General features: G+C 47.7%; 2 protein-coding genes across 7 annotated transcripts in view; one reads left to right on the forward strand and one right to left on the reverse strand.

The window, feature by feature from the left end:
- Positions 1–849, forward strand: part of PDIA6 (protein disulfide isomerase family A member 6) — a 28015-nt gene extending 27166 nt beyond the window's left edge. Inside the window, exon 13 of the mRNA XM_007529842.3 lies at positions 389–849. Within this exon, the coding sequence (XP_007529904.1) occupies positions 389–457 (69 nt within the window). The 3' untranslated portion in view covers positions 458–849. The remainder of the gene's footprint in view (positions 1–388) is intronic.
- A 342-nt stretch (positions 850–1191) lies between these two features.
- The window catches only part of ATP6V1C2 (ATPase H+ transporting V1 subunit C2), a 69722-nt gene continuing 44815 nt past the window's right edge, over positions 1192–26098 (reverse strand). For 4 of the 6 annotated variants that reach the window (XM_060186984.1, XM_060186982.1, XM_060186983.1 and 1 more), the window contains exons 5-15: positions 19520–19614; positions 12467–12558; positions 10438–10536; positions 9964–10032; positions 8124–8216; positions 7915–8008; positions 6262–6357; positions 3884–4021; positions 2971–3068; positions 1887–2019; positions 1192–1608 (exon numbers count right to left, since the gene is read on the reverse strand). In XM_060186984.1, coding sequence (XP_060042967.1) covers positions 1519–1608; positions 1887–2019; positions 2971–3068; positions 3884–4021; positions 6262–6357; positions 7915–8008; positions 8124–8216; positions 9964–10032; positions 10438–10536; positions 12467–12558; positions 19520–19614 — 1097 coding nt within the window. In that variant the 3' untranslated portion in view covers positions 1192–1518. The remainder of the gene's footprint in view (positions 1609–1886; positions 2020–2970; positions 3069–3883; positions 4022–6261; positions 6358–7914; positions 8009–8123; positions 8217–9963; positions 10033–10437; positions 10537–12466; positions 12559–19519; positions 19615–26098) is intronic. The other 2 variants (XM_060186987.1, XM_060186988.1) reach the window with 2 other exon arrangements.

Genomic DNA, 26098 nt, shown 5'->3' on the forward strand with positions numbered 1-26098 from the left:
GAAAAACTGACAGCCAGGAACAGTGGTTTTGTAGTGCCAGCATAGAGCCCCAGCAATAACCCTAGTAGCAATAAAAATAATGATGATAAATAAATAAAAGAAATGTACAATTATGGCATTGTACTGGCACATTTCTGCCTCACTTCCTTAGGACAGCTGAATAGTTAACCAGCTTTGAAGAAGTTTACGTTGTGTTTCCTGTTCTCAGCTTTTTCCATCTACATAGTAGAAAGTTAAGAGCCGGATTGGGCTGGGGAGGGGAAGACTGGTTTTGTAACCCAGAGAGTATCTCTAGAGGTTTAAAAAAAAAAAAAGTGTGATAGTTGCGTTTTCAGAGTCTGTGGCAGACCCTGCAGGCCTGAAGCTGACAGTCGTTTCTGTTTTCCAGCTTCCTGTGGAAGATGACATTGACCTCAGTGATGTGGAACTGGATGACTTTGAAAACGATGAGTTGTAAGAGGCTCAGCATAGATGTCAGTTTTCTTTTCTTGGGAGTGGATTTGTCCAGCAGTGCCAGAAAATTCTTCAGGGACATGACTCTACCAGTGACCTTTTTAACCAAGAAGTAGCACGTGATCAGTCATTTGAGAACACTGCAACAGTGAACTTTTGCCTCTCAAGAAAACAGTGAAAAATTCTATGAATTGTAACCAGTGAATTGGGTTGTATTCTGCTGAGTGAGATTTTGAAGGAAACTAATGGGCAGTTGAAACACGTTTCCTCTGACTGCTGCTTGGATGTCCTTGGAAGTTGTTTCTTATATAAGTTTTTTTATGTGATTATTTCATTTGAATATTAATGGCTTTTTCCATTAAAGAATAAAACAATATTTTGGACAATGCCAATAAATGTATGGAGTTACTGTCCATATCATAAATTCAGAATCTGATGTTTAGCCAGCAAACTGGCTAAGTCAAGAGGAGGATTGACCCTGGTGTTTTTCCTCATTGTGAACTAGTGATTCAGATGACACTATCTGGATGTCTGCTCCAACAGAGTTCGCCTGTGTTCTTCTGCAAGGTCAAGTTGCATTTTTGTGAAATGTAAAGGATGAAAAGCAGTTGAGACTAACATGTTGTGCCCAGTATGTTGCCTCTGGGCTGTCACCAGTAACTAACTTAAAGAATGTAGCTGGCTTTACAATTAACAGGTTCTTCAGGGATCGTTTTTTTTTTTTTTTGTGTGTGTGTGTGTGTTATTACCAAAGCCTCACAAAATGTCCGAGATGTGAAATAAAGCCGCAGGTCACCAGTCTACAGGCAGTCCCCACTGATGTAAAACATTCAGGGAAATGAAGTTTTGAATTATGTTAGATCATTAAGAGGAGAGACAGTTTAAAGGAGTAAGAGTGTTTATTGTAACTTAAAAAAATAAATACATCTAACTAACTTTTCTGAGCAATTTCTCTTAGAAATCTAAATCCTGTAGGGTAGGTAATAGTAAACGTTTCTGCCTATAGGAGAGAAGCAACTGCTTGTTAGCGTGAGTATGAAAGTGTAGTGGGCTCAGCTCCTCCTTTTAGTCAAGAAGACTAAGGTCAATGTGGAAGTAAACATAAGGAAAATAGTCTTGGTTACTGAGTTGTAATCCTGGGATCTCCACCGATGCCTGCAAAAAAAGAAGAAGAAAAAAAAAAGACAATTTGTAAGGGCCAAAATAAGGTTACTGTTTGATGTTTATATTTTTGAGGTTAAGCGTATGTTCTTTGAAGGACCTGCTCCTCCCTGAACCTCAGCCCTCATATGCTCATGCACACACTCCACTCTTCACATGTGAGAAATGTAATTTTCCCCCCAAGTCTAGCAAGCACTAATTTTACAGAGTATCTCCCACATGGGAGAAGGGTGACTCATGGAGAAACAGCTACTTCTAGGTTATATACCTACATCTAATAGACTTGCAGCTGCTACTTGGTCCAGATGTCTGAAAACAGAGTTCAGCACCTCTCTTAAACGCTTGGTGGATGACTTCTTGTGAGGCTGAAGGAGCACTGCTTGAAAATTCACTGGTAGTCCATACCTTCTCAGACAAAATGTGTAAATGGGTTACCCTTCACACAAGTTAGAAGTAAAATGGATCAGACAAGTGATTAAGAATAAAACCTATCAGCATAGCTGAAACTAAGCATGAACCAAACAGTATTAAAAGAGCAGCTAAGTTACTTTGAAGAACATCTTTAAAATGCAAGATTTTGTATCCTACCACTTTGACAAATTTGTTTCTATTTGCTTTTTAGTGGAGTCTTAATCTTTTTCTAGCCTGATGACACTGGCAAATGGCAACACCTGGGGGTGAAGTTCACTGACAAATAGCCAGGTGCTGGATGGCTGGGAGGGCATGGTGAAGCAGGTCCTCAGGTGTCTTTCTCCCTATCTCCCCCTCGATTTCTATCCTATCCAGTAAAATGGAAGAAAAATGGCTGCCAAGAACAGGGGATCACAGTGCAGCAGCAAGCCCCAGAGATATCCTTAGAGGCAAAAAAAATTAAAAGGATGAGATCCTGGGTTTGATCTCTGGCGTTGAGTATACCAGAGTGATGATGCCCTGGTTCGTTCTCATAAGTAATTTGTTAAGTCAAAATTGATTTTTTTTTTAATCCACTCTGCTTTTTCTATAGTTTTCAAAACAAGTTTTGCTGGTAGTGGTTTGAGTTTTACTTGTGCTGCCTTAATGATGGGGCCTCCAAGGTCTATGACAGAGTCTCTGCTGGTCATTTTAGGAGTCACTGGGCCCTGGGAGGCTGCATAAGGGTCTAGGCAGAGCCAGCTGTAAAGAGTAGGAAGATACTATCCCAAGTCTTGTGGGAGAGGGAAGGGTTGTTTGACCCAGGGAGTCTTAGCATGTTGCCATGAGCCAGGAGTCAAGATAGAAAAGGTCAGGGTAAGTCAAGTGGAGGTCGAAGGGGCCCAGACACTCTCAGAGCTGGCTCCCACCCACAGGAAAGCTGGGTGGGGCATATCCTCCACAAACCTGAGCACAGACTCCACAAACACTCTCAGTGCCTTGATGTGGATCCAGGCAATAAAGGCTTCACTGAAGTTCACCTTGAGCCAACGCAACAGTGGACCCTGCAGAGACAGGAGAGCTGGTGACTCCCCCAGGCCACTGACCACTCTCCCACGCACCTGACCAGAAAGGTGTAGCCACCAGGAGGGCTGAGCCGAGAAGATACCAGCAGAAGCAGCAAGTCAGGTGGACGACCTGGGTGAAGACCAAGGCCACGTCCTCCAGGGTACCTGGTGCCGGGGAAGCTCAGGGGGCCAGCCACCTGGCACCTGCGTCAGTCGGGCCACCACAGGCTGAACAGCTCCTGACCTCAGCAGGTCCAGTGGGCAGCTGCCCTGGAGCCCACCTTCTCAGAAGGTTCTGCCCAGGCCCTGACATTGTCACCAGCTCTCTCTTGCAGGAGGGCTCCTCAGCCCCACCTCATATGGCCACAACTCCTTGGGGTCATAGCAGCTATCATGAATGCCAGTGTGGCCAGTCCTCTGGCAGAGCACAGGAGTCTCACAGCAAAAGCTTTGAACACCCAGCTGATAACCTCCAAGTGCCCACAAAGGTCCAGCCAGGGCAGCCCGGGGAGGGAGAGGAGCTGAACTGCCCAACCACCGCCCCCAGGAGGGCTTGCCCGCCACCAGCTGCAGCCACCTCCAGGCAGGGCAGAGACACCCTGGCCACCAAGCACCGGTCACTGCTGGGTGGGGGGGTAGCTCCAAGAGGCCCTGCAGGGTAGGAGAAAGGCATGATTCCAGACTCCTTGAGTTGAAGACCTCCAAAGCCACGCGAGATCCCAGGAAACACAAGGATCCATTTTCCCAGAGACACCTGAGCTGGAAAGGACATGCGAGCCAGCGAACCCCGGGACTCCGGGGGAGTTGCTTACCTCACCCTCGCCCTCACTCTCTCTTTCTCTGTCGGTCAGCCCCGCAGTGGGCCTATCAGGGTTCCCTAGCGGGGTTACCTTAACCTTGTGGTCCGGGAAGGTGGATGATCCCTTTTTAAGAGCAACACAGGAATTTTGCTAAAGGCACAGAAATGATTTATTAATCTTTCAGCAAACATGCATGACAAACAAACAAATAATTCTCATCACCTGAAAGGCATGTGAGAGCAGGGAATATGAGTGTACCCCCCAGGGACTGGTGGACTAGGTGGACTGCAGATGTGTGTGTGTGTGTGTGTGTGTGTGTGTGTGTGTGTGTGTGTGTGTCTGGGATGATAGGTCAGCCCCCAAAGGGTGTTCAGGTCATCAGTCTTCATGCTTCATGCCCTTCCTCTGCCTGACCTTAATCAGAACCTCCCCACCCCCAAAATAGACCAGGGCAAGGATAGCTCTAGCTGAATTGTACGTCTGGACTCAGCTAAGCGCAGCTGTAGCAGAGTCCTAGACCTTGGCGGTGCACTGAAGCAAGCAGTGTGCAGGAAGTTCATCAGGCAGGCCATCAGACACTGACTGACCCACACACCATCTTTCTTTGTGAACACAGGGAAATCCCATCCTATGCACTCAATGGGAACTGGGTCTCCAGAATCTAGTCCCTGTCTTCTGATCAACAAGTAACAAAGAAAGGAGGCAAGGTTTACCTCCAGAGGCTAACAGGAGCCAGAGCATCTCAAGAAGCCAGGCTGGACCTGACCCCCGCTACCCCACTCTGGCTCACTGTAGGTGAGAGCCTCACAAGCAGATAAATGTTCCAGATTAGTGTGTCTCCTTCGGAGCTCCATTTCCCTCCCCCAGAGCACCCCTGGCTGTGCGCCCTGAGGACGAGAGGGTGTAGAAGTTGACACTCTGTAAAAAACACCAGCTGGCAACCTGAGACCCAAAGCAGCAGGTGTGGGGCTCCCTTATTCTAAGAACATCCAGCGGGCCTACACAATGCAGAGTTGAGTGCCAGAGGCTCTCCCTGCCCACCTGGTCTTGGGCAAGGCCTCCTTCCTGAGAAATCCCTTAGAAAAGCCATCACCCAGGGCTGGAGAGACAGTATAATGGTTGTGCAAAAGACTCTCCTGTGTGAGGCTCCAGTATCCCAGGTTCAATCTCCAATGCCACCATCAGAGTTGAGCAGTGCTCTGGTCTCTCAACTCTCTCTTCCCTCTACCTCCCTCCTCTAAATTAAAAAAAAAAAAAGAAAAAAATATATATGGCAGGAGTAGATAGCATAGTGGTTATGCAAAGAGACTGTCATGCCTGAGGCTCCGAAGTCCCAGGTTCAATCCCCCCACACCACTATAAGCCAGAGCTGAGCAGTGCTTTGGTGTTTCTCTGTGTCTTTCTCTGCATCTCTCTCAAAAATAAAATTAATTAAATAATAAAAAAGGAAGAAAGAAAAGTCATTATTCTCTGGCTCTCATACAGAGATACTGCAGAGTCTTGGGAACAGGATTGGGCAGCCAGGAGTTTGGGGTAGCAGAGGTGAAGGCTTGCTTCTTCCCACAGGGAATCTGGGGCCATGGACACTGCTCTGAGGCCTTCAGGCTCCAGCTCCAGCTCAATCTTTCAGGTCAAGGAATACACTCAGAATCCACCCCCAAATCTGACAGATTTTTGGATCTGAGAAATATGTGTATACATGTCCAGGGCTGGGTGGTGGCATACCTGTTTAAGCACACATGTTATAATGTGTAAGGACCCAGATTCAAGGATTTGATCCCCACCTGCAGAGGGAAAGCTTTGCAAGTGGTGAAGCAGTGTTGCAGGTTTCTCTCTGTCTCTCTCCCTATCACCCTCTTTCCTCTCGACTTCTGGCTGTCTCTATCCAATAAATAAATAATTTTTAAAAAGTAAAAGAAAACATCTAAAGACACATGTCCACATGTATACACGTGTATATGCACACTCAGGGGGAGGGTTCAGACCCCAGTGGGGTGGACCTGGAGGTGATGCAACCATTAAAGCACTGAACCCAAGAGCATGAGTCCTGAGTTCAGTCCCTGGGATAGAAAGTACTAGAGTGGGAATCGGGCAGTAGGTAGCGCAGCAGGTTAAGTGCAGGTGACACAAAGTGCAAGGACCAGCGGAAGGATCCCGGTTCGAGCCCCTGGCTCCCCATCTGCTGGGGAGTCGCTTCACAGGCAGTGAAGCAGGTCTGCAGGTGTCTGTCTTTCTCTCCCCCTCTCTGTCTTCCCCTCCTCTCTCCATTTCTGTCTGTCCTATCCAACAACAACGGTATCAAAAACAACAATATCTACAATAATAAAACAACAAGGGCAACAAAAGGGAAAATAAATATTTTAAAAAATTTAAAAAAAAGAAGAAAGTACCAGAGTGCTGCTGCTTCTGGTTTTTTTTTTTCTCTCTCTTCTTTCTCTCTTCCCTTCCTCTTCTTTCTTTCCCTTCCTTCCTTCCTTCCTTCCTTCCTTCCTTCCTTCCTTCCTTCCTTCCTTCCTTCCTTGCTTTCTTTAACAGAACAATGCTCAACTTTGGCTTAACGGTACTACGGGGGATTGAACCTGTACTTTTGGTGCCTCTGGCATGCAAGTCTTCTTGTATAACATTTATGCTGTCTCTCTAGACCCTCTTTATTTTTTTTTCCTTTATTGGGGGATTAATGTTTTACATTTGACAATAAATACAATAGTTTGTACACACATAACATTTCTCAGTTTTCCACATAACAATACAACCCCCCAGACCCTCTCTTTAATGAATAAGTAAATCATTTTCTTAAATCCTTGATGGGGAAGGCAGGGCTAGATTATTAGCCCAATAGTAAAGAATGTGCACCATCTCCACCAGGGACCATGGCTTTGGTCCCAGGCACCTTAGCCCCTGACCACCACCACCACCCCCCAAAAAAAGATCCTCATTCTGCACTTCCACATGATCCATTCCCCTTTCCTCCTCTAAGGAGGGATGGGCCAATCCAGTGGGTCCCTGAGAAGCCCATTTGAAGAACCCCAAAGCAGGTACAGCTTATCTGGAGTCCCTGTAAAAAAAAAAAGGCCATTGACTCCAAGAGGTGCAGCTGGACGTGCAGAAACCCCTGTTCGATGCTGGAGGAGGCCGGGGAGCAAACACTCACCCCACAGGAAGCACTCAGTGCCACAGAAAAGCACATACTTACAGCTCTGTATTTACACAGTCTCTCACCAGGGCCTGGAGGACATTCTACTCATTCCTCCTACCCTCTTCATCACTAGAGGCTGTACTGGCAAGAGCTTCTGCAACCTTCCCCCAGGGCGTGGGGCAAAGAGTACCCAGAACCCCACCCAGCCACCTGGCTTGACCCAGCCACAGCTGGGGGCACTACATCTTGGATGTGTCTGTTTCCCAGGGCGGCAGAGCGGCCTGCCCCAGGCTACACCATGGATTACACCTCAGGATTCAAAGTCTGGTCAGTTCATTCTGGGGCTGAGCTGCCTTCACAGGGGAGGTTTGGCGTGGCTGAGTGGCTGCTGTTGGAAGTCTCAAGGACAAGCACACACACTTTGCTAAAGTAACTGTGAAGGTGAGGGAGGGTGTCACCTCAGCCTGGAAGTCACACCACCAGGGACGTCGGTGACACACCAGTCCTTCTCTCTGGAAGGGGTGGAACTGCATGGAGCCTGGTCTGCCCAGTTGGGGAGCCAGTCAGGGCCCTCTTCTACTGGAAATGTTCATTTAATCAAGTTCTCACACTCAAAGTGGAGCTAAGAGGCCCTCCCTGTCCTAGGAGGACAGGGCACATGACAGATGTCATATAGAAACACATCCTGCAGGCTGTCTGCCAGCTCAGGCGCTACCTCCACCTCTCCCATGCACAACCCCAGCCCCAGCCCCAGCCCCAGGGGAACAGGTGTCCTAAATGGTAGCACCCAGGGGAATGGCCCCTGTGGGGACTTGCTGGGCCCTATTGCCCCTGGGGTGTGGTAGGGATGGAGGAGTGAAGCCCATGTCCCACATAAAGGCCACCCAAGATTGTGGCATCTACTCACATATTGTTGCTTCTTATCAGACAGCAATCGGGTCATCTCCTCCCTTTCCCTTTTAATTTCTTTCTCATCATAGTAAAACTCACGGACAGTAAACCTGAAAGCAAACACACAGGAGGCTTTCACTGAAAGAAAGCCTCCATGTGAGTGAAGACCCCTCCCAGGAGGGCAGACAGAAACAACACCCAGGACTGGCCTGATCCGACTCATACTTGTTTTCTTTGGCTTTGGTTTTGAAATCGTTGATCACTTTCCGAAACAGAGTCACGGTGAAGAGGCCACCCTCATTGTCCTCGGCAATCAGTCTGTTGGAGAGAAGCATTTGTTGGCTAGGCTTGACACCAGGCCCCCCCCCAGGGGTCCCTCCTGAGCTGCAGCCCCCTCTCTGCCCTGAGGTCATCTTCAAGCTCCCTATAATTTTATTCTGCCCACCCCTACATAGGTCCAAATCATATGGGAATTCATTTCATCCATTAAAAAAATCAGGGGGTGGGGACTGGGTGGTGGTGCACCAGGTTAAGCACACATAGTAGGAAGCATAAGGACCCACACAAGGATCCTGGTTTGAGGCCCTGGCTCCCCACTTGCAAGGGGGCATTTCACAAGCAGTGAAGCAGGTCTGTGGGTGTCTATCTTTCACTCTCCCTCTTAATTTCTCACTGTCCTATCCAAAAAAAAATCAGAAAAAAAAATAAAATATGGGTAGGCCAGATGGTGGTCAGTTCCCATGTGCAGACCTGGGTTCAGGATCCAAGTCCCCACTTGCAGGGGAGAAGCTTTATGAGCAGTGGAGTAGCACACAACCACCTCTTCTCTCTTCTCTCTTCCTATCTCTCTCTGTCTCTCACCCTCTATTAAAAGGAAACAAAATGGTCACTGAGATCAGTGAAGACATTCAGACACCAAGCCCCAATGATAACCTTGGTAGCACAAAAATAAATAATTAAAATTTTTAAGATGTATTTATTTATTTGTAGGGTGGGAGGAGCAAACCAGAAGAACATCACTCTGGCACATTCAATGCCAGGGATTAAACATGGAGCCTCAGGGGATTCAGCGGTGACACACCTAGTAAAGCGCACACATTACAGTGCGCAAGGACCCAGGTTCAAGCCCCTGGTCCCACCTGCAGGGGGAAAGCTTCATGAATGGTAAAGCAGGATGCAGGTGTCTCTCTGTCTCTTTCCCTCTCTTATCTTCTCCACCCCTCTTAATTTCTCCCTGTTTCTAATCATTAAGTAGCAGTATAATTTAAAAAGCACACACACACAATAGGGAACCTCATGCTTGAGGGTTCAACACTTTACCCCCTGCACCACCTCCCAGGCTGCTTAAAATGTTTTAAGATTTACTATTATATGTGAGAGAGTTTCCTATGAGAAAGAGAATCCCGAGCCCCATTCCAATACATGTGACTACAGGGACAGAAACAGGAATCTCAGCATGCTTGTCGGATACTCCACCACAGCTGAGCGGCTTCCCCAGCTTCGGTTTCTTCATCTTTGGACTGTAGGTAAGCAATTACATGATGTTTTCCTAGCACAGCGTGCTTCTCCTGTTCTACACCAGAGTAAGATTCATTCCTGCCGCTGTGTGAAGCACTGGTTTTCCCAGCAGGGGCCAGATGTGGTGGGAATATGTGCCTTTATCTCTTCTCTAATCAACTGACCTAGTCCCCAGGGTCACATGCTGAGACCCTTGCTCCTCTGCTAAGCTCTGCAGCCACCACAGTGCAGCTATGTCCTGGCCCCTTGGGCATTCTCCTCTTAACCTTTAATCTCCTCCACCTGCTGGTCAGGGTGGGCCTCCCAGAGGAGGCATCAGGGAAGTGGAGCTCTGAAGCTGAAGGAAGTCAGCCATGTGACTAAGAGCCTGGCTATGTTAGACAAGGGGTTTCAGAGGGACGTGTGTGTGTGTGTGTGTGTGTGTGTGTGTGTGTGTGTGTGTGTAGGTTGAAGGTGACATCAGCTTGGCCACATCTGGTTTTGAGTGACCCAGAGCACCTGCACATGCCCTCCAGGGACCCCAGGACCTATCTGGGGGTTGACTTACTTGGTCGACCGAGGGACCACCATGTCTGAGAGGGACTCGTAGGTTTTTTGCCATTGCGTGTAGCTCTGTCTGTGGAAATAAAAACAAAACACTCAGTGTTTTTTGCAGGAAAGTCTGTGGGGGTAGCCTGAGAGCTGAGGAAGTTGGACACCCCTTTTCCCAAGAAAATGGGGTGAGCAAGGCAGGGAATAGGAAGAACCTACAAACATCCTGTGATGTCCTGGAAACTCCCCCTGGGGCAAGCCAGCTGACTTCTCCAGCCTTGGGACCAAGGATAATAAGAAATAAATGATTATCGGTGGCCATCGCCCACAAAATGGCCTATCCTCTCACTGCTGGTACCACCACAAGCACCATCTCCTGCTCCTGTTGCCACCCACACAGCTGCCCTATAGGGTTCGTGTTCCTTCTGTCTGCCAAGGCCAATTCCCTTCTGTGCTCACCCACAAAGGTCTAGATCCCAACCCCACTTACTTGGGGACGATGACCAGAAGTGTGATGAGGTACTCAGAATCCAACACAAAGTCTTCTTTGCTCACAATATCACTCAGTGTCCTCGTGAAGAGGTTTCCCCTGGACCCAGGTGAGACAAAGGGTTGTGAGCAGCAGCAGCAGCAAGGTAAACTGAGGCAGAGGGGGCCTGGGCTGGGGGGATGCACACCACAGCACACAAGTCCTGGGACAGAAGGGGCAGGAGGGAGGTGGCACTGGGACAGGCTCTTTGTGTAGAAACTGGAATAGCTGGGCCTGGCGGGGCCACGGGAGCTGTCACCTGTCTCCTGTGAACTATCGAACGTAACACCTCACTCCCCTGCGCTGCCCCAAGAGCCACCGACTACTGAGAGGGAACACAGCAGGCCGCGGGTAACTTGAGTTACTCAAGTGTCAACAAAGCGGCTGGCTCAAGTGGCTGTCTGCATGGAGGACCTGATAGTGTTCTGTTTCACTCGACACCTTACAGGCCTGGCAGCCAGGGGACACTGACCTGAAATAGCTTTCTACATGCCCAGTGGAACCTGTGTTGGGGATATAGTATCTTTTTTTAAAAAAAAAATCACTCTATTGGGGAGGCAGTGGTTACTATACAGTTGTTGGCACACGGGTGCATTCTCTCATCTTACCATGACAGGTGTCTGCAAAACATCCTCACCCCACCTTAGGTCCTTCTTCACCATCATGTACCAGGACCCCAGAGCACCCCAACCCCCTCTCTTCCCCTCCCTCCTCAGAGTCCTTTTCATCCGTGTGAGACCCACAGTATCTTTAGCATGTGGATCGAGGCTGTCCTACAAGCAAATGGGTCAAGACGTGGGGGAGAGGGGGAGACAGCATAGTGGTTCTGCAAAAGACTTTCCTGCCTGAGGCTCTGAAATCCCAGGTTCAATCCCCCAGCACCACCATAAGCTAGAGCTGAGCAGTGCTCTGGGGAAAAAAGAAGATAAGGAAAAAGAAGAAGGGGAGGGGGAGAGAAGGTGTAAGGACAATGAGGAAGAAAAGGAGACTTAAAATTTGAAGACATCAATCTTAATTTTAAAAGAAAGAAAGAAAGAAAGAAAGAAAAAAGAAAGAAAGAAAGAAAGAAAGAAAGAAAGAAAGAAAGAAAGAAAGAAAGGAAACCCAGCATCGGCAGAATAGCTCACTTGGACAGTGAACTGCTTTGCCATGTGCACAACCCACACTGGAGAAGTTTTCAGTGCTGTGGTCTCCTTCTTTCCTTCTTTCTTTCTCTCTTTCTTTCTTTCTTCCTTCCTTCCTTTCTTTCTTTCTTTCTCTCTTTCTATCTATCTATCTAGTAAATAGATAATAAATACATTTTTTAAATAAACAAAAGGACTGGGGAGATAGAATAATGATTCTGCAAAAAAGACTTTCATGCCCAAGGCTCTGAGGTCCCAGGTTCAATCCCAAGCTCCACCATTAGCTGGAGCTGAACGGTGCTCTCCACTGGGCTACCAGAGCCCACCACCCTCTGCTGGGCCAGTCTCTGATAGTCAGCCTCCTGCTGCCTTTGCAGAGAGCAACCTTGACAGAGCTTCTACAGGAGACTGGGGTGCACCCCAAGTGGCCTCAGTGGCCAGGGAGAGGCTAGCAGGAGGGAGGAATAACATCATTCTTTGTCCCTCTGCTGACTTATCTGCTCCAGATCCTGGTTTGTTGTTGTTGTTTGTTTGTTTGTTTGTTTTTTAAACCAATTATTGCTCAGCTCTGGTTTATGGTGGTGTGTGTGGGGGTTGGGGGTGGGGGGTTAGGATTAAACCTGGGACTTTGGAGCCTCAGGCATGAGATTCTCTTTTGCATAACCATTATGCTATCTATCCCCAGCCCCAGATCCTCCTTCTCATGGCACACAGCTCCTGGACAGAGGCAGGAGTACTGGGTCTGTCTGTCTGTCTGTCTCTCTAAGACACAGGCCCTGGATGAGCCAGCAGACTGAAAGTCATGTGGGCAGCCCAGCTGGAAGCCCTGCCCCAGCTGGACTCAGAGGCCAGGAGCGGACACTCACATGGATCTCTTCTCCAGGTTCTCCAGGTTGGTCTTCAGAGTGTTGTAGGCAGCTGTCCGGGACTTGAGATCTGTCTCAATCTGTGCCAGTTGCTATTTGAGAAAGCCACGAAGTCATAAGAGTTGGTCCACCCTTTCCCACAATGGCTGCAGGTGCTCCTTAAATACCATGGAGCAATCGGTGGGCCCCTTCTGTTTGTAGGGACAGCCTCTGCAGATCTCCCTGCTCACCAGGCTCCCCAACACAGTCCCACAGTAAACCCATGGGAGGCAGCAAAGGAACTAACACCCCCACTTGCAAAGTCAGAGGCCCCACCCCAGACACCGGTGGCTCTCCTAGGAGCCCCTCAGTGCTCCATGATTTGAAGATCAGAGCACTGTCCAACTCTGTAAACTCACTGGTCGGATGGCCTAGGGGACACAATCTTGCAAGCCCTGTGCTTGACCACTGAGCTATTCCCTAGGTCCTCCCGGGATTAATTGGAGACTGTCTTTCTGAAAAAAATCCTGTGGTTATTGGGAGATGCAAGGAGGACAGAGGGAGACTGGCAGAAGATGTCTTGGTGTGATGACATAGGAGTTCTGGAGAGTGTAGTGAGGATATCCGGTGCATGTGAGTGCAGAGATATGCTCCTCAAACCTTAGAATATTGCAAACCAGGACCAGGCAGTGATGTACCTGACTGAGTACACACATTACCATGTGCAGAGACCTGGGTTCAAGGCCCCAGTCTTCAACTGCTGGGGGGAAGCTTTACAAGGAGTAAAGCAGTGCTGCAAAGTATCTTTCTCCCTATCTAGAATATTGCAAATTAATGAAAAAATTACAGAATCCACAAACATGAAATTGGTTCAGCGAAATACAACACCTCCATTGTGGGTACTGGAAAAATGGACTAAGCACAGCAAGTCCTAGTTTCTGTCATCCAGACATCCTCGGAAATTTGAACTTGATGCAAAAAGTAGGCCCTAGAGTATACTTCATCCAAGGTTAGGCGGAACTGACTTTCTCCACACAACTCCAGAAATGAGAAATGACACTGAGAGTAAGGATATTATTTGAGGGTCTGCTGTAGCTTCATATGTGGCATCAGTGGGTTGCATGGTGGGAGTGGGGGTTCCCAAGGCTCCTAGAGAGAAAGAGCACACCTCCCATTTTTCTCTTCTGTTCCCACATTCACAGATATCTTAAAGTGCTCACCACTGGCCTGGAAGAAATTTTTATGCTTCATAAATCAAGTGATGCACAGAGCAGTACATGGCAGCTGGTAAGTCAGATTTCAAGGATCACGTATTAAGGGGAATTCTGGAAGATCGGAACGACTTGAGAGTTTGTCTTGGTTTTGGTTATCACTGGGGCTCTAAGCTTGAATGATTCTTCTGCTTCCAGAAGACAACTTTTTTGTAGATGGAGATGGAGGGTGGGGAGAGAAAGAGAGAGAGGACACCACCACAGCACTGCTTCACCACTTGAGACACATCCTTTATGATTCACTTTGAGTGGGACATGTCCAAAATAAAAGGAAACATAATCAAGTACATAAACAAATAAAATCCTGTACCATCCTTATGCCACTAGCCAATGACAAAATCACAGAGGGGATTTGGGGTGCCAGTGAAAACTGGGGCTTTGGAAGCAGTGAGGGAGGCTCAGACCTGAATGCCAGCCTCTGCTCCTGACAGGCTCGGCTTGTGGGCTTTGTGCCATGTGGGTACTGTGAGCTAGCACAGCCCAGACAGGACAGCTACCCAAGACGTGTTTAGGAAGGTCAAGTTTTGTTGAGGAAGGTCAAGTTTTCTGGTTGTTCATGGGCACCAGCCCACTGTGATTCTGGGCAGGGCGACTAGCACGGGCACAGGCTCGCCAGAACCAAAGCCTCCTGGTTCCACTCCTTCTCATTGCATGACCTACTGGCATGTCCCATGTCTGAAGGTGGGTGTGACAGACAGAAGCCCCGAGGTCTCCTGGAATGCCCCCCAACAGCCCTCAGAGTTGCTTCAGGTGAGGGCCTGCACCCCGAGAGACTGCCCCCAAGAGGTGCAGGTCCCCACCAACCTCTGGCTGTTCCTCTGGGGAGACCAGGAGCCTTTCTTTCCTCTTCTCTTTTTTTCCTTTTTGCCACCAAGATTATCACTGGAGTTCAGTGTCTGCACAACTCCAGCATTGCTGGTGGCCAAATTTTGAAATAGATTTCTTTTTTTGATAACTTATTTACTTATTTATTTTTGTTGGATAGAGACAGAAAGAAATTGAGAGGGAAGGAAAAGGCAGAGAGGGAGAGGGAAAATAAGATACCTGCATCACTGCTTCACCACTTGTGAAGCTTTCACTCTGCAGGTGGGGCAATTAAAATTTTTTTATCGTTTATTTATTTATTTTAAATTTTATTTTATATTTATTTATTTATTCCCTTTTGTTGCCCTTGTTGTTTTATTGTTGTAGTTATTGATGTCGTCGTTGTTGGATAGGACAGAGAGAAATGTAGGGAGGAGGGGAAGACAGAGAGGGGGAGAGAAAGATAGACACCTGCAGACCTGCTTCACCGCCTGTGCTTCAACTCCCCTGCAGGTGGGGAGCCAGGGCTCGAACCGGGATCCTTATGCCAGTCCTTGTGTTTTGTGCCACCTGCACTTAACCCTCTGAGCTACAGCCCGACTCCCATTATTTATTTATTTTATTTGCTATTGGACAGAGAGAGAAATTGAGAGGGGAAATGGAGACAGACAACTGCAGCCCTGCTTCACCACTCCTGAAGCTTTTCCCCCTGCAGGTAGGGATCAGGGGCTTGGACCTGGGTCCTTGCACACTGTAATGTGTGCGCTTAACCAGGTGCGCCACCGCCTGGGCAGCCCCCCACCTTTTTAAAATATTTTTTTTTTTATGGAGGATGGAAGACAGAGAGGGAGAGAGGGGCAGGGGGGTAGCTTCACAAGCGGTGAAGCAGGTCTGCAGGTGTCTATCTTTCTCCCTCTCTGTTTTCCCCTCCTCTCTCCATTTCTCTGTCCTGTCCAACAACGACAGCAATAACAACAACAATAATGACAATGATAAATAACAAGGGCAACAAAAGGAAAACATGGCTTCCAGGAGCAGTGGATTCATAGTGCAGGCACTGAACCCCAGTGATAACCCTGGAAGAAAAAAAAGAGGGAGAGAGAAAGAGAGAAGAGAGACATCTGCCAACACTGCTCCATCACTCATGAAGCTTCCCCCACCATACGTGGCAATGGGGGGGCTTGAACCAATGTTCCTCTCATATATACTGGGTGTGCTACCAGATGCACCACCAGCTAGCCCCTGAGACTGAGATGCTGCCACACTGTGTGCAGAGGCTGCTTGTCCTGCATTCTTGTTTAAGGGACACAGGCAGGCTCACTGTGACTGCTGGAAGGACCCAGGGCTGCCTGGGGTCAGCACTGGGCTGTTCAGATTCAGACCTGCCTGGACACCTCACAGCCTGATGGATGGTGCAGTGCCTCCGCGCCTCCAGTTAACAGACTCAGACCTTCCACTGAAAGAATAAGACCTCAGCCAGGACTGGCGTGTCACTTGTATTCCCAGAGCAGGATATGTGGGGAGCCAGCACCCAGACTCTCTGTCCGGCTGGCCTCAGATAACAAAGTCCCTGCACGGAGATAGCTCAGGCTTTTAGCAGTAGTGGTGCCCACGGATGGTACAACCAAGACCTACATTTCCAGCACAGGGTGAGGAGCCCATGGACCCTGGAACAGCTACTGAACTTCTCAACCAGCACCCCTATCTCAAACAGGAGAGGATTACTACCTACCAAAATGCCCATAGGCAGGGGGAGGAGATGGCTCACCAGCTACAGCGAACACTTCACTGTGTGTAGAGACCTGGGTTCAAGCCTCCAGCACCATGTGGAAGCCTCGGTAAACTCCATGAATGGAATGGTGAGCAGTGCTGTGGTGCCTTTCCTGCTTTCTCTCTCTCTCTCTCTCTCTCTCTGCCTAACATCAAAAAAAAAAAAAATTGAAAAGTCTACGAGGGACAGCAAAATTGCACATATGTGAGGCCCCAGTAGCAATAAAATAACAATGATTAGGGCTGGGGAGACAGCATAGTGGTTATACAAGACTTGCATGCCTGAGGTTCTGACGTCCCGGGTTCAGTCCCCAGCACCACCATAAGCCAGAGCTGAGCAGTGTTCTGGTTAAAAAAATAAGGGACCGGGTGGTGGCGCACCTGGTTGAGCGTACATGTTACAGTGCTCAAGGTTCTGGGTTCGAGCCCTCAGTCCCCACCTGCAGAGGGAAAGCTTTGCAAGTGGTGAAGTAGGGCTGCAGGTATCTCTCTGTCTCTCTCCCTCTGTTTCCCCTACCCTCTCGATTTCTGGCTATCTCTATCCAATAAATAAAGATAATAAAAAATAAAAATAAATAAAATAAAAATAAAAGTAACTATAGAAAAGGTTATATAGGGCTGGTAAAACAGCTCACTTGAGTGGTGCTGACCCAGTGAGTGACCCAGGTCAAAGTCTGGCCCCCACTGCATTAAAGGAAGCTTTGGTGTTGTGATCTCTTTCTCTCTCTCTAACTTCTCTGTCACAAAAAGGGGGTCAGGGCAGGGAAGTGGCTTAATGACAGTCTACATAAAAGTATAAAGAGTTGGTATATTCCACCAAAGTAAAAGACTCTGGGGCAGGGGACAGAGGGGAGTGCTCAGGTCCTGGAACATGATGGGGAGGACCTAGGTGGAGGGTTAGAATGTTCTGTAGAAAACTGAGAAATGTTACACATGTACCAATTACTGTCTTTGACTGTCAACTGTAGAACACTAATCCCCCCAATGAGGAAAAACTATATAAGGAGGGGAAACGGTGGAAGAAATAGAAGTAATGAGAGCTCTTCTGTACAGAGGTGTTCAAAGGGTTAGGGTCCTCAGTCTCTCACCACCTCAAGCTAATTGAGAAAGGTTCAAGGGAATAATTCAAGCTTGGTTCACAAACAAGAACTGTATTATTATTATTATTATTATTATTATTATTATTATTATTATTATTATTCCAGAACACTGCTCAGCTCTGGCTTATGGTGGTGCTGGGGACTGAACCTAGGTTCTCTGGTGCCCCAGTTGCAGGTCTTCTTGCATAACCCCCAGAGTGGGGTTGTATTTTGCTGATGCCTAAAAATGTCTCAAAATGAGGCAGCAAGAGGAAGAAGAAGAAAATAAAAAAAAGACTGAAAGGAGAGGAAGCTGCAATTCTGACAATCTGATAAATCTGGATTTCAGGCCTATAGCCATACCACCAGAATGGGCACCTTCTCCTGAACTCACTTTCCTGCCCAAGTCCCCCTTCAGTTGATTCCCTGGGCTGGAAAGGAGCCAGGTCCTGTCCTCCACTTCTGCTGGGTTCCCTTTAGGGCCATACCCTGATGCTTTCCAGAGGGTATTTGTCACTGGGCAAGACTCCCCCAAGACAGACCAGCATTGTCCCAGATTGACTCGGAATGCTCAGGGGCCCTGCCTGGCACCCCACGCCTAGTGGAGGGCAGGGCACAGCGTCTAGTGTCTGGGGGCACTGTGAGTACAACAGTTCTCCCCCAGGGTGCCTGCCACACCTGGCACAGGGGCTCCGGACAGCCCCTCTTTACAGGGCCTTCCACAGTCACTGGCTGATTGTCCCCAGAGAGGCTGGGGCCTCTGTGAGGTAAGAGGTGTCCCAAGAGCTGCACCCAGATTCCAGAGCCTCGGGGCCCCACCCGGACCTACAGAGACAGGGCTGTGTGAGGACGGGTCTCAGAGGCCACCTCCTTCACCCAAATTGCCCAGCCACACCTGGGTGGTTCTGCTGTCTGCCCAGACAATGGGGAAGCTTTGTTCCCTGCCTAGCTGATGCTCCCTCCCAGGCACCTGAGGCCAACAGGAGCTGTGACAAGTCAAGGACCTAGTGTATGGTGACAGGAAGGGAGGACAGACAGTGGCAGAACTAAATCTCAGAGTTCTAGCCAGGGATCACCCCTCTGCGAGTCACATCTACCCTCAAAAATTTGGACCTTCATGTTTTTGCTCACAAAGGCAGAACTGGAGGCCAGAGAGAAGGGGTTGCCCCTCAGGAGGTCTTACTGTTGTCCCAGGTACCTCAGAGCCATGCCCGTCCTAGGGTGGTGGCTTCCATCAATGTCTGGTGGAGTTAGGACTTGGAAACAGAGTTTGATCCAGTATATCCTCCCTCTGGGAGTGGGAGTGCTAGGTTCACAGGAGAGAAACTTATCCAGCATTGTTCCACCACTCATGAAGCTTCCCCTTGAAGGTGGGGATGAGGCTTGAACCTGGCTCTTTACATATGTTAATGTGTGTGTTCTACAGGGTCAGCCACCACCTACTTTTCTAAAGGCCCATGAGTGGAGTGCACTGAATGGCCTAGAGTCTGAACCCACAGAGAGCTCAGAGAGCTGCCAAGGGAAGGTCTGGAGAGGTACAGACACCCCATCAGGTTATGGGGCAACATGAGAGGAGCCATCACAGACCCCTGCAAGCGTCAACCCGGCTTTGACCTAGCACGTTATGATTGGGCCCTCCTCAATCACTATCGAACAGGCCATGGCCGGTGCGCCGCTATGTTCCATCGCTGGGGAGCCAGAGACGACCCGAACTGCCCCTGCGGCTCCAGACTATGACCCACATAGTCAACGACTGCCACCCATCCAGATTCAAAGGAGGTCTCGAAACTTTACATCAGGCTCAACCTGACGCTGTTGACTGGCTACGGAAGAAGGGCAAACGCTAGAAGAAGAAGAGGAGCCCCAGAGGGCAGGGAGTGGCTTCCTCCTTTTCCCAACCTGCCCTAACATTGGGAAAATGTGAAAGGCCCCATCTCAGAGGCCCATGTGGGTAAGAGTGATGGAAACAGAGGGAAAGGGAACTTGATCCGAGGTCACTCCACAAGGCTCGTGCCCCAGCCTCCAGCCTCCGGCTCCTGAAAAGCAACTTCCCACTCTGCCGGGCTCCAAATGCCCTGGAGACCCTCCCCAAGAGTCAGATGTCCCCTGTCACAGAATCCTATTTGTCCCCGGAAGGAGCCTTCTCCTACCTTTGCTAGTGTGTCCACCACACCCACCAGCGGCTGCTTCACGGGGTATTTGGCCATGTCCCATTCAAAGTGGGTCACGAAGGACGTCAGGTCAACTGCAAGCACACAAACACAGTTCAGCAAAGGAGCAGACACCCCAATCTGTGATAATGAGACTGTTAACACCAAGCCTGATAACCCATTCACCCCCCGAGAAACATGTAGAACAGAGGATAGGCTCAGGACCCTGGGAGCAGGGTACTGAGCCACTCCTGACTGACCATGGGCTGCACTCTACACCCCTCCAGAAAACACCACCAGCTGTAACAGGTGCACTTCTGTGCCCCAAACACCCTTCTGACAGCTGCCCACCTCATAAATATGTACTTAGGTGACTCCACTATCTTAAGAGGTGGTGTCCAGGAGTGTGATATTCAGGGAACACCAGGCTATCTTTTTTTTTCTCTTTTAATATATTTTTTTAAATATTTATTTATTTCCTTTTTGTTGCCCTCATTTTTTATTGTTGTAGTTATTATTGTTGTTATTGATGTCATCATTGTTGGATAGGACAGAGAGAAATAGAGAGAGGAGGGGAAAACAGAGCAGGGAAGAGAAAGATAGACACCTGCAAACCTGCTTCACTGCCTGTGAAGTGACTCCCCTGCAGGTGGGGAGCTGGGGGCTTGAACTGGGCTCCTTATACTGGTCCTTGCGCTTTGCGCCACACACGCTTAACCCACTGCGCTACCGCCTGACTCTCTCTTTCAATATTTTTATTGGGAGGTAAATGGTTTATATTACAGCAGTTGGAACAAGGTACAATTTCTCATCTCCCCAGGATAGGCGTCTACAAACACTCTGACCCCCAACTTCGCTTCTTCTCCACAGTCAGGGACCAGGACACCAGCTTCCTCTCTGTCCTCCTTCCCCATAATCCTTTGTTTTGATGCAATACATCAAACCCAATCCAAGTTTCCCTTTCGGTTTTCTCCTTCCTTCCTTCCTTCCTTCCTTCCTTCCTTCCTTCCTTCCTTCCTTTCTTTCTTCCTTCCTTCCTTTCTCTCCCTTTCTTTCTAAAGATTTAAAAAATACTTATTCCCTTTTGTTGCCCTTTTTTTTTTTTAAATTGTTGTAGTTATTGATGTCGTCATTGTTTGGATAGGACAGAGAGAAATGGAGAGAGGAGGGGAAGACAGAGAGGGGAGAGAAAGATAGACACCTGCAGACCTGCTTCACCACCTGTGAAGTGACTCCCCTGTCGGTGGGGAGCCGGGGGCTCGAATCAGGATCCTTATGCAGGTCCTTGCGTTTTATGCCACCTGTACTTAATCCACTGCACTACCACCCGACTCCCCTGTCTTTGTTTAAGTCCCACCTATAAGTGGAATTTAACCAGAGCACTGCTCAGCTCTGGCTTGTAGTGGTGCTGGACACTGAACCTTGAAGGTCTGAGTCTCAAGCATTAAAGTTGTTTACATAACTATTATGCTCTTTCCCCAGTCCAACACAAGGCTATTGTTTGCCTTTTTCTGTTGCCCCTGGCTCCCACAAACCCACAGGCAGTAATGGGTGCCACCTGCTCAAAAGACAAGCCATGACCCCACCTTCTGCTGCCAAGGACCATGGGGGCGACTGACTTCACACGCCTGCTCTCTCCTAAAGAAGACATTTCAAACACAAGCAAGACACTGGCATCATTGAGCATACTTTTGACTGTATGGTACAAAGGTCCATTTCCCAACACGTGCCATCGATCAAGGACATTGATCCACTACAGGAACCTTCTCTGGGGCTGGGGCAATGAGGTGCTTTGATAGAGAGAAACAGTGATGGGGTAGGGTAGAGGAAGAAGAAGCTAAGAGTAACCAAAGCTCTGGGAATACAGAGGAGCCAGCAGGGTCAGCAGGAGGTGGGGACAATGACCCACAGAGTGCCAAGGTGGAAGGAGGGAACACTGGCTACATTGGGCAGCTACAGAGGTGGCAGCATTGGATGAAGTGGATGAGAGAGGAGGGGTGTTCCTCTTGGGACAAGCCCTAGTTTAAGATGTAGGAGGAGATTTGCAGGGAGGGGCTGGGTGGTGGGAAAAAAAAAAAAAAAAAGATGTAGGAGGACAAGTCCTTTGAAAGGAAATGGGGTTCAGAGTGGGGAACTGTCTATGGGGAATTGGAGGAAGTGCCTTCAATTAATGATGCTGCTGTTGGGTCAGAGGAGAAAGCACAGTGATTATGCAAAAAACTTTCTTTTAAAAAATTTTTTTTTCAATATTTATTTTTCCTTTTGTTGCCCTTGTTTTATTGTTATAGTTATTATTGTGGTTGTTATTGATGTTGTCGTTGTTGGATAGAACAGAGAGAAATGGAGAGAGGAGGGGAAGACAGAGAGGGGGAGAGAAAGATAGACACCTACGGACTTGCTTCACCACTTGTGAAGTGACTCCCCTGCAGGTGGGGAGCAGGGGGCTCGAACCAGGATCCTTATGCAAGTCTGCAAAAGACTTTCATGCCTGAGGCTTCATGGTCTAAGATGCAATTCCCTGTACCACCATAAGCCTCCAAGTTGCAGACACAATATGAATCCATCCTGACTTCCCTGGGTAGATGACCTCACCTATGGGTCCCGGAACTTCACCTCTCCAGAGCCCCACCCCACTAGGGAAAGACAGACACAGGCTGGGGATATGGATCCACCTGTCAAAGCCCATGTTCAGCGGAGAAGCAATTACAGTAGTCAGAACTTCCACCTTCTGCACCCCAAAAAGAACTTTGGTCCATATTCCCAGAGAAATAAAGAATAGGGAACCTTCCAATGGAGGTGATAAGATATGGAATTCTGATGGTGGAAACTGTATGGAATAATACCCATGTTATCTTACAATATTTTTCCAATATTTTTCATCATTATTAAATCACTATTAAGATTAATAAAATGTCAGGAATTAAGCCAACTCCCCCTGCTCCATCCGTTTCCAACTTGCCACTTCTGGTTTTATCCTATAAAAGCATTGGCTCTCTGATCAATAGATCCTTCTGCATTACCATGCTGCCACAAGTTCCTGAGTGATCTATTTCCCAAGTCGCTGAGTGAGTAGCAGCCCAGGCTGAGTCCGGTAGAGTTCTCTCCAACCCAGAGAACACGCCCCCCGGGGAAGAAGCACCCTCATGCTAGCCCAGCAATTAAATAAAAACATAATAATAAGGATGTCGTGTTTGGTGATGATCATTAAAATGGTAACATTTACTATTTACCTTGGCCAGGTCACATGAATTATTTCCTTTAATTAACTCTTCACCCCTATTAAGAGCTATTATTCTTTCCATTTTAGCAATGAAGAAACTCTGGCATAGAAAGTTATGTAACTTCTGCTATAAAATGAGACCACAAGCTTCAGAAGAGTCACAGGGCGCCCCACCCTCTCTTACCTGACCCAACTATACTCAAGCACACTGCAGCAAAAAAAAAAAAAGAAAGAAAGAAAGAGAAAAGAAAAGAAAAAGAAAAGGAACATGGGAGTCAATTGGTAGCATATCTGGTTGATTATACATACATATTCCCATGTGCCAGGTTCCAGGTTCCAGCCCCTAGTCCCCCACCTGGAGGACTCTTTACTCTTTACAAGAGTAAAGCAGGGCAGGTGTCTCTTTCTCCCTCTCCCCTCTCCATTTCTCTCTGTCCTATCAAAAAGAAAATAAAATAACTTAAATAATTTAAAAAGTGCATTGCATGAAAGTAAAAGACTCTAGGGTGAGGGGGCAGGTTCAGGTCCTGGAACATGATGGCAGAGGAGGACCTAGTGGGGGGTGAACGGAATGTGGAAAATGGAGAAATGTTACACATGTACAAACTATTGTATTTTACTATTGACTGTAACCCACTAATCCCCCAATAAGGAAATTAAAAAGAACAAAACAAAGCAAAAAATGTTTAAAAGGGAGCCTGGGCAGTGGCACACCCAGTTAAGCACATATATGACCATATTCAAGGACCCAAATTAAATTCCCCAGTTCCTGGGGCAGTAATGCCATGGGTTAAGTGAAGGCGCAAAGCACACGGGCCGGCAGAAGGATCCCAGTTTGAGCCCCTGGCTTCCCACCTGCAGGAGAGTCACTTCACAAGTGGTGAAGCAGGTCTGCAGGTGTCTTTCTCTCCCCCTCTCTGTCTTCCCCTCCTTTCTTCATTTCTCTCTGTTCTATCCAACAACAATGATATCACTAACAACAATAATGATTACAACAATAAAATAACAAGGGAAAAAAAAGGGAATAAATAATTTTTTTAAACATTCCCCAGTTCCCACTTGCAGAGGGAAAGCTTCACAAGTGGTAAAGCAGTCCTGCAAGTTCCTATCAATCAATCAATCAATCAATCAATCAATCAACTATCTATTTCTACCTCCCTATATATCTCCCTTTCACCCTCAATGTTTCTCTGTACTGTCAAATAAATAAATATTTAAAAAGTTAAATAACAAAAGTCTAAAAAGAGGTATGCACATTTCTGATCTCCTTCCCAGGAACCATAAGTCAGTATTATTCAAGTAATTAAACCAAGAAAAGGTCCTTCAGATCCCAGTGGAGTGCCTCTGAGTCAAGGGTGAGCCCTGACCTGAGAGAAGTAATGTAATGTCCTTCTAAGATGCTTACTTTTCCTCAACCCACCACATGTTCACACTAGCAAAAGGCCATATGAATACACAGTGAGAAGATGGACTTCTACGAGCCCTCACCTACAACCAAGCCAGCAGACATTCTGCTCCTGCAGCCTCCAGAACTCTGAGAGCTAAAAAGTCTGTTGTTTCAACACCCCCATCTACAGATTTTTATATGGCAGCCCAAATCTATAGATCTTGGAATTGGTTTGGTATTAGCAGGGATTGTGGCATTTCTACCCAGTATCAGGGAAATGACTTTTACAGAGGATCCAGGCCTGGAAGGGAGTAATTACTAGCTGGGCAACAGCAGAGCAAGGGTCAGAGGCTGAACATAGAGGTGGCAGGGGACACCTGCCTCAGCAATGGTCATTAATCCCATTGACTGGTCCCTCTTGTGGGCCAAGCAATGGGCAAGCATGTTTGTCATACATGTACCATGTGGTCACAGGCTCACAGAACAGGGAATAGCCAGCCTCCAGCAGAAGGAACCAAACAGCTGTGTGCTTTGGAATCTCTCTCTTCTCCTCCTGAATGCTTCCAGATCCCCACAAGCACACTGTCAGCAAGCTACCACCCACCACCTTATTCTCTGTCTTTTACTGCTACTTTGGTCCTTCCACAACAGGACCAAGACCAGTCCTGCCTCACTTGTCCTACTAACCAGAGGCCATGGATATTCAACTGCTCTGTTATACTAGACTTCATGATCCTAAACAAAGAAGGCGTACAACTCAATAAGGAAAACTACATTTCCCAGAATTCTTAGTCCCAAGCATCCAAGAAAGAAAAAAGTGCCCCAGTGGAAGAATAAAAGGCAAATGTTAATGCTTGATTGATTCTGGGTCTTAAATACTAGAAGCAGAGGAAGAAAGGCAAGAAGCAGCAGAAGCATGAAAGAATGGGGAGATGCAGTTAGAACTGAGAGCATATGAGGCCATGTGATGGCACACCTGGTTCCGTGCACATATTACAATGCACGAGAGCCAAGGTTCAAGCCCCTGGTCCCCACCTGCAGAAGGGAGGCTTCATAAGTGGTGAATTAGTGCTGTAGGTGTTTCTCTCTCTCTCACTCTCTCTCTCTTTCTCTCTCTCTCTCATTTTCTCTTTGAACGGAGGCGGAAAGGTAGCAGTTGTCATGGACGTTTCTTTTCTGAGTGTTTTTCACTGTTTCTTTTCTGAGTGTTTTTCTCTAAGACAATAAAACCTCATTTTTGGTACAATTAATAAATGTTTGTTGGTTTTATTTGGTTGTCAGAAAATCATGACACATTTTTGCATAGAAATACATTAAAAAAAGAAAACATAAAATAATACATCATAACTTTTCCAAGAACCCCAAAGTAGCCCCTAAAATGTAACAGCCTCAAATTAGTGATTTCCATTCTAATAGAGGCAAAAATCCCATATTAACTTGCAACACAAGCTCTCCCTATACCAATGACACTGCATGGCCACCCCTGATTTTCTTGTTCTTTCTTGTCAGGCACCTTGAGAGCAGGTGTAGTCTCTTGTGGCCTCAGTGCCCGTCACAAAGTCTGACACTAACAAAAGCTTTGTTCCATTCTACGAGGCTTCCTCCAAATCAGAGAAGGCTGAACACAGGCCAGCACCTCTGGAGCAACAATTATCTCATCAGAGAACTAAAACAAGACCTTCCTGGCAGTCCAGCAAAAGACCAAACCAGACAGACAGCCATGTGTTTACAATAGGTGTGCACATCCTAAGGCCTGCAGCAGACAGTTGTCCATACTGGCTCCGAGTCTGCTACAATCAAACTATCTGTGTCCTGTCAGGCTATGAGCTCAGCGCTCAGACCAAGAACAAACAAAACCAAAGGTGTCTAGGCAAAGGTAAGAGGCCCTTAAGGGATTAAGCTCACTGACAGGTAAGAGAGCCATGCAAAGGGAGCTGCCAAGGTCATGCAGGTCTTTACCCAAAAGGCCAGT

The sequence above is a fragment of the Erinaceus europaeus genome, chromosome 3 (genome assembly GCF_950295315.1).
Source record: "Erinaceus europaeus chromosome 3, mEriEur2.1, whole genome shotgun sequence".
In the NCBI taxonomy this organism is placed as follows: domain Eukaryota; kingdom Metazoa; phylum Chordata; class Mammalia; order Eulipotyphla; family Erinaceidae; genus Erinaceus; species Erinaceus europaeus.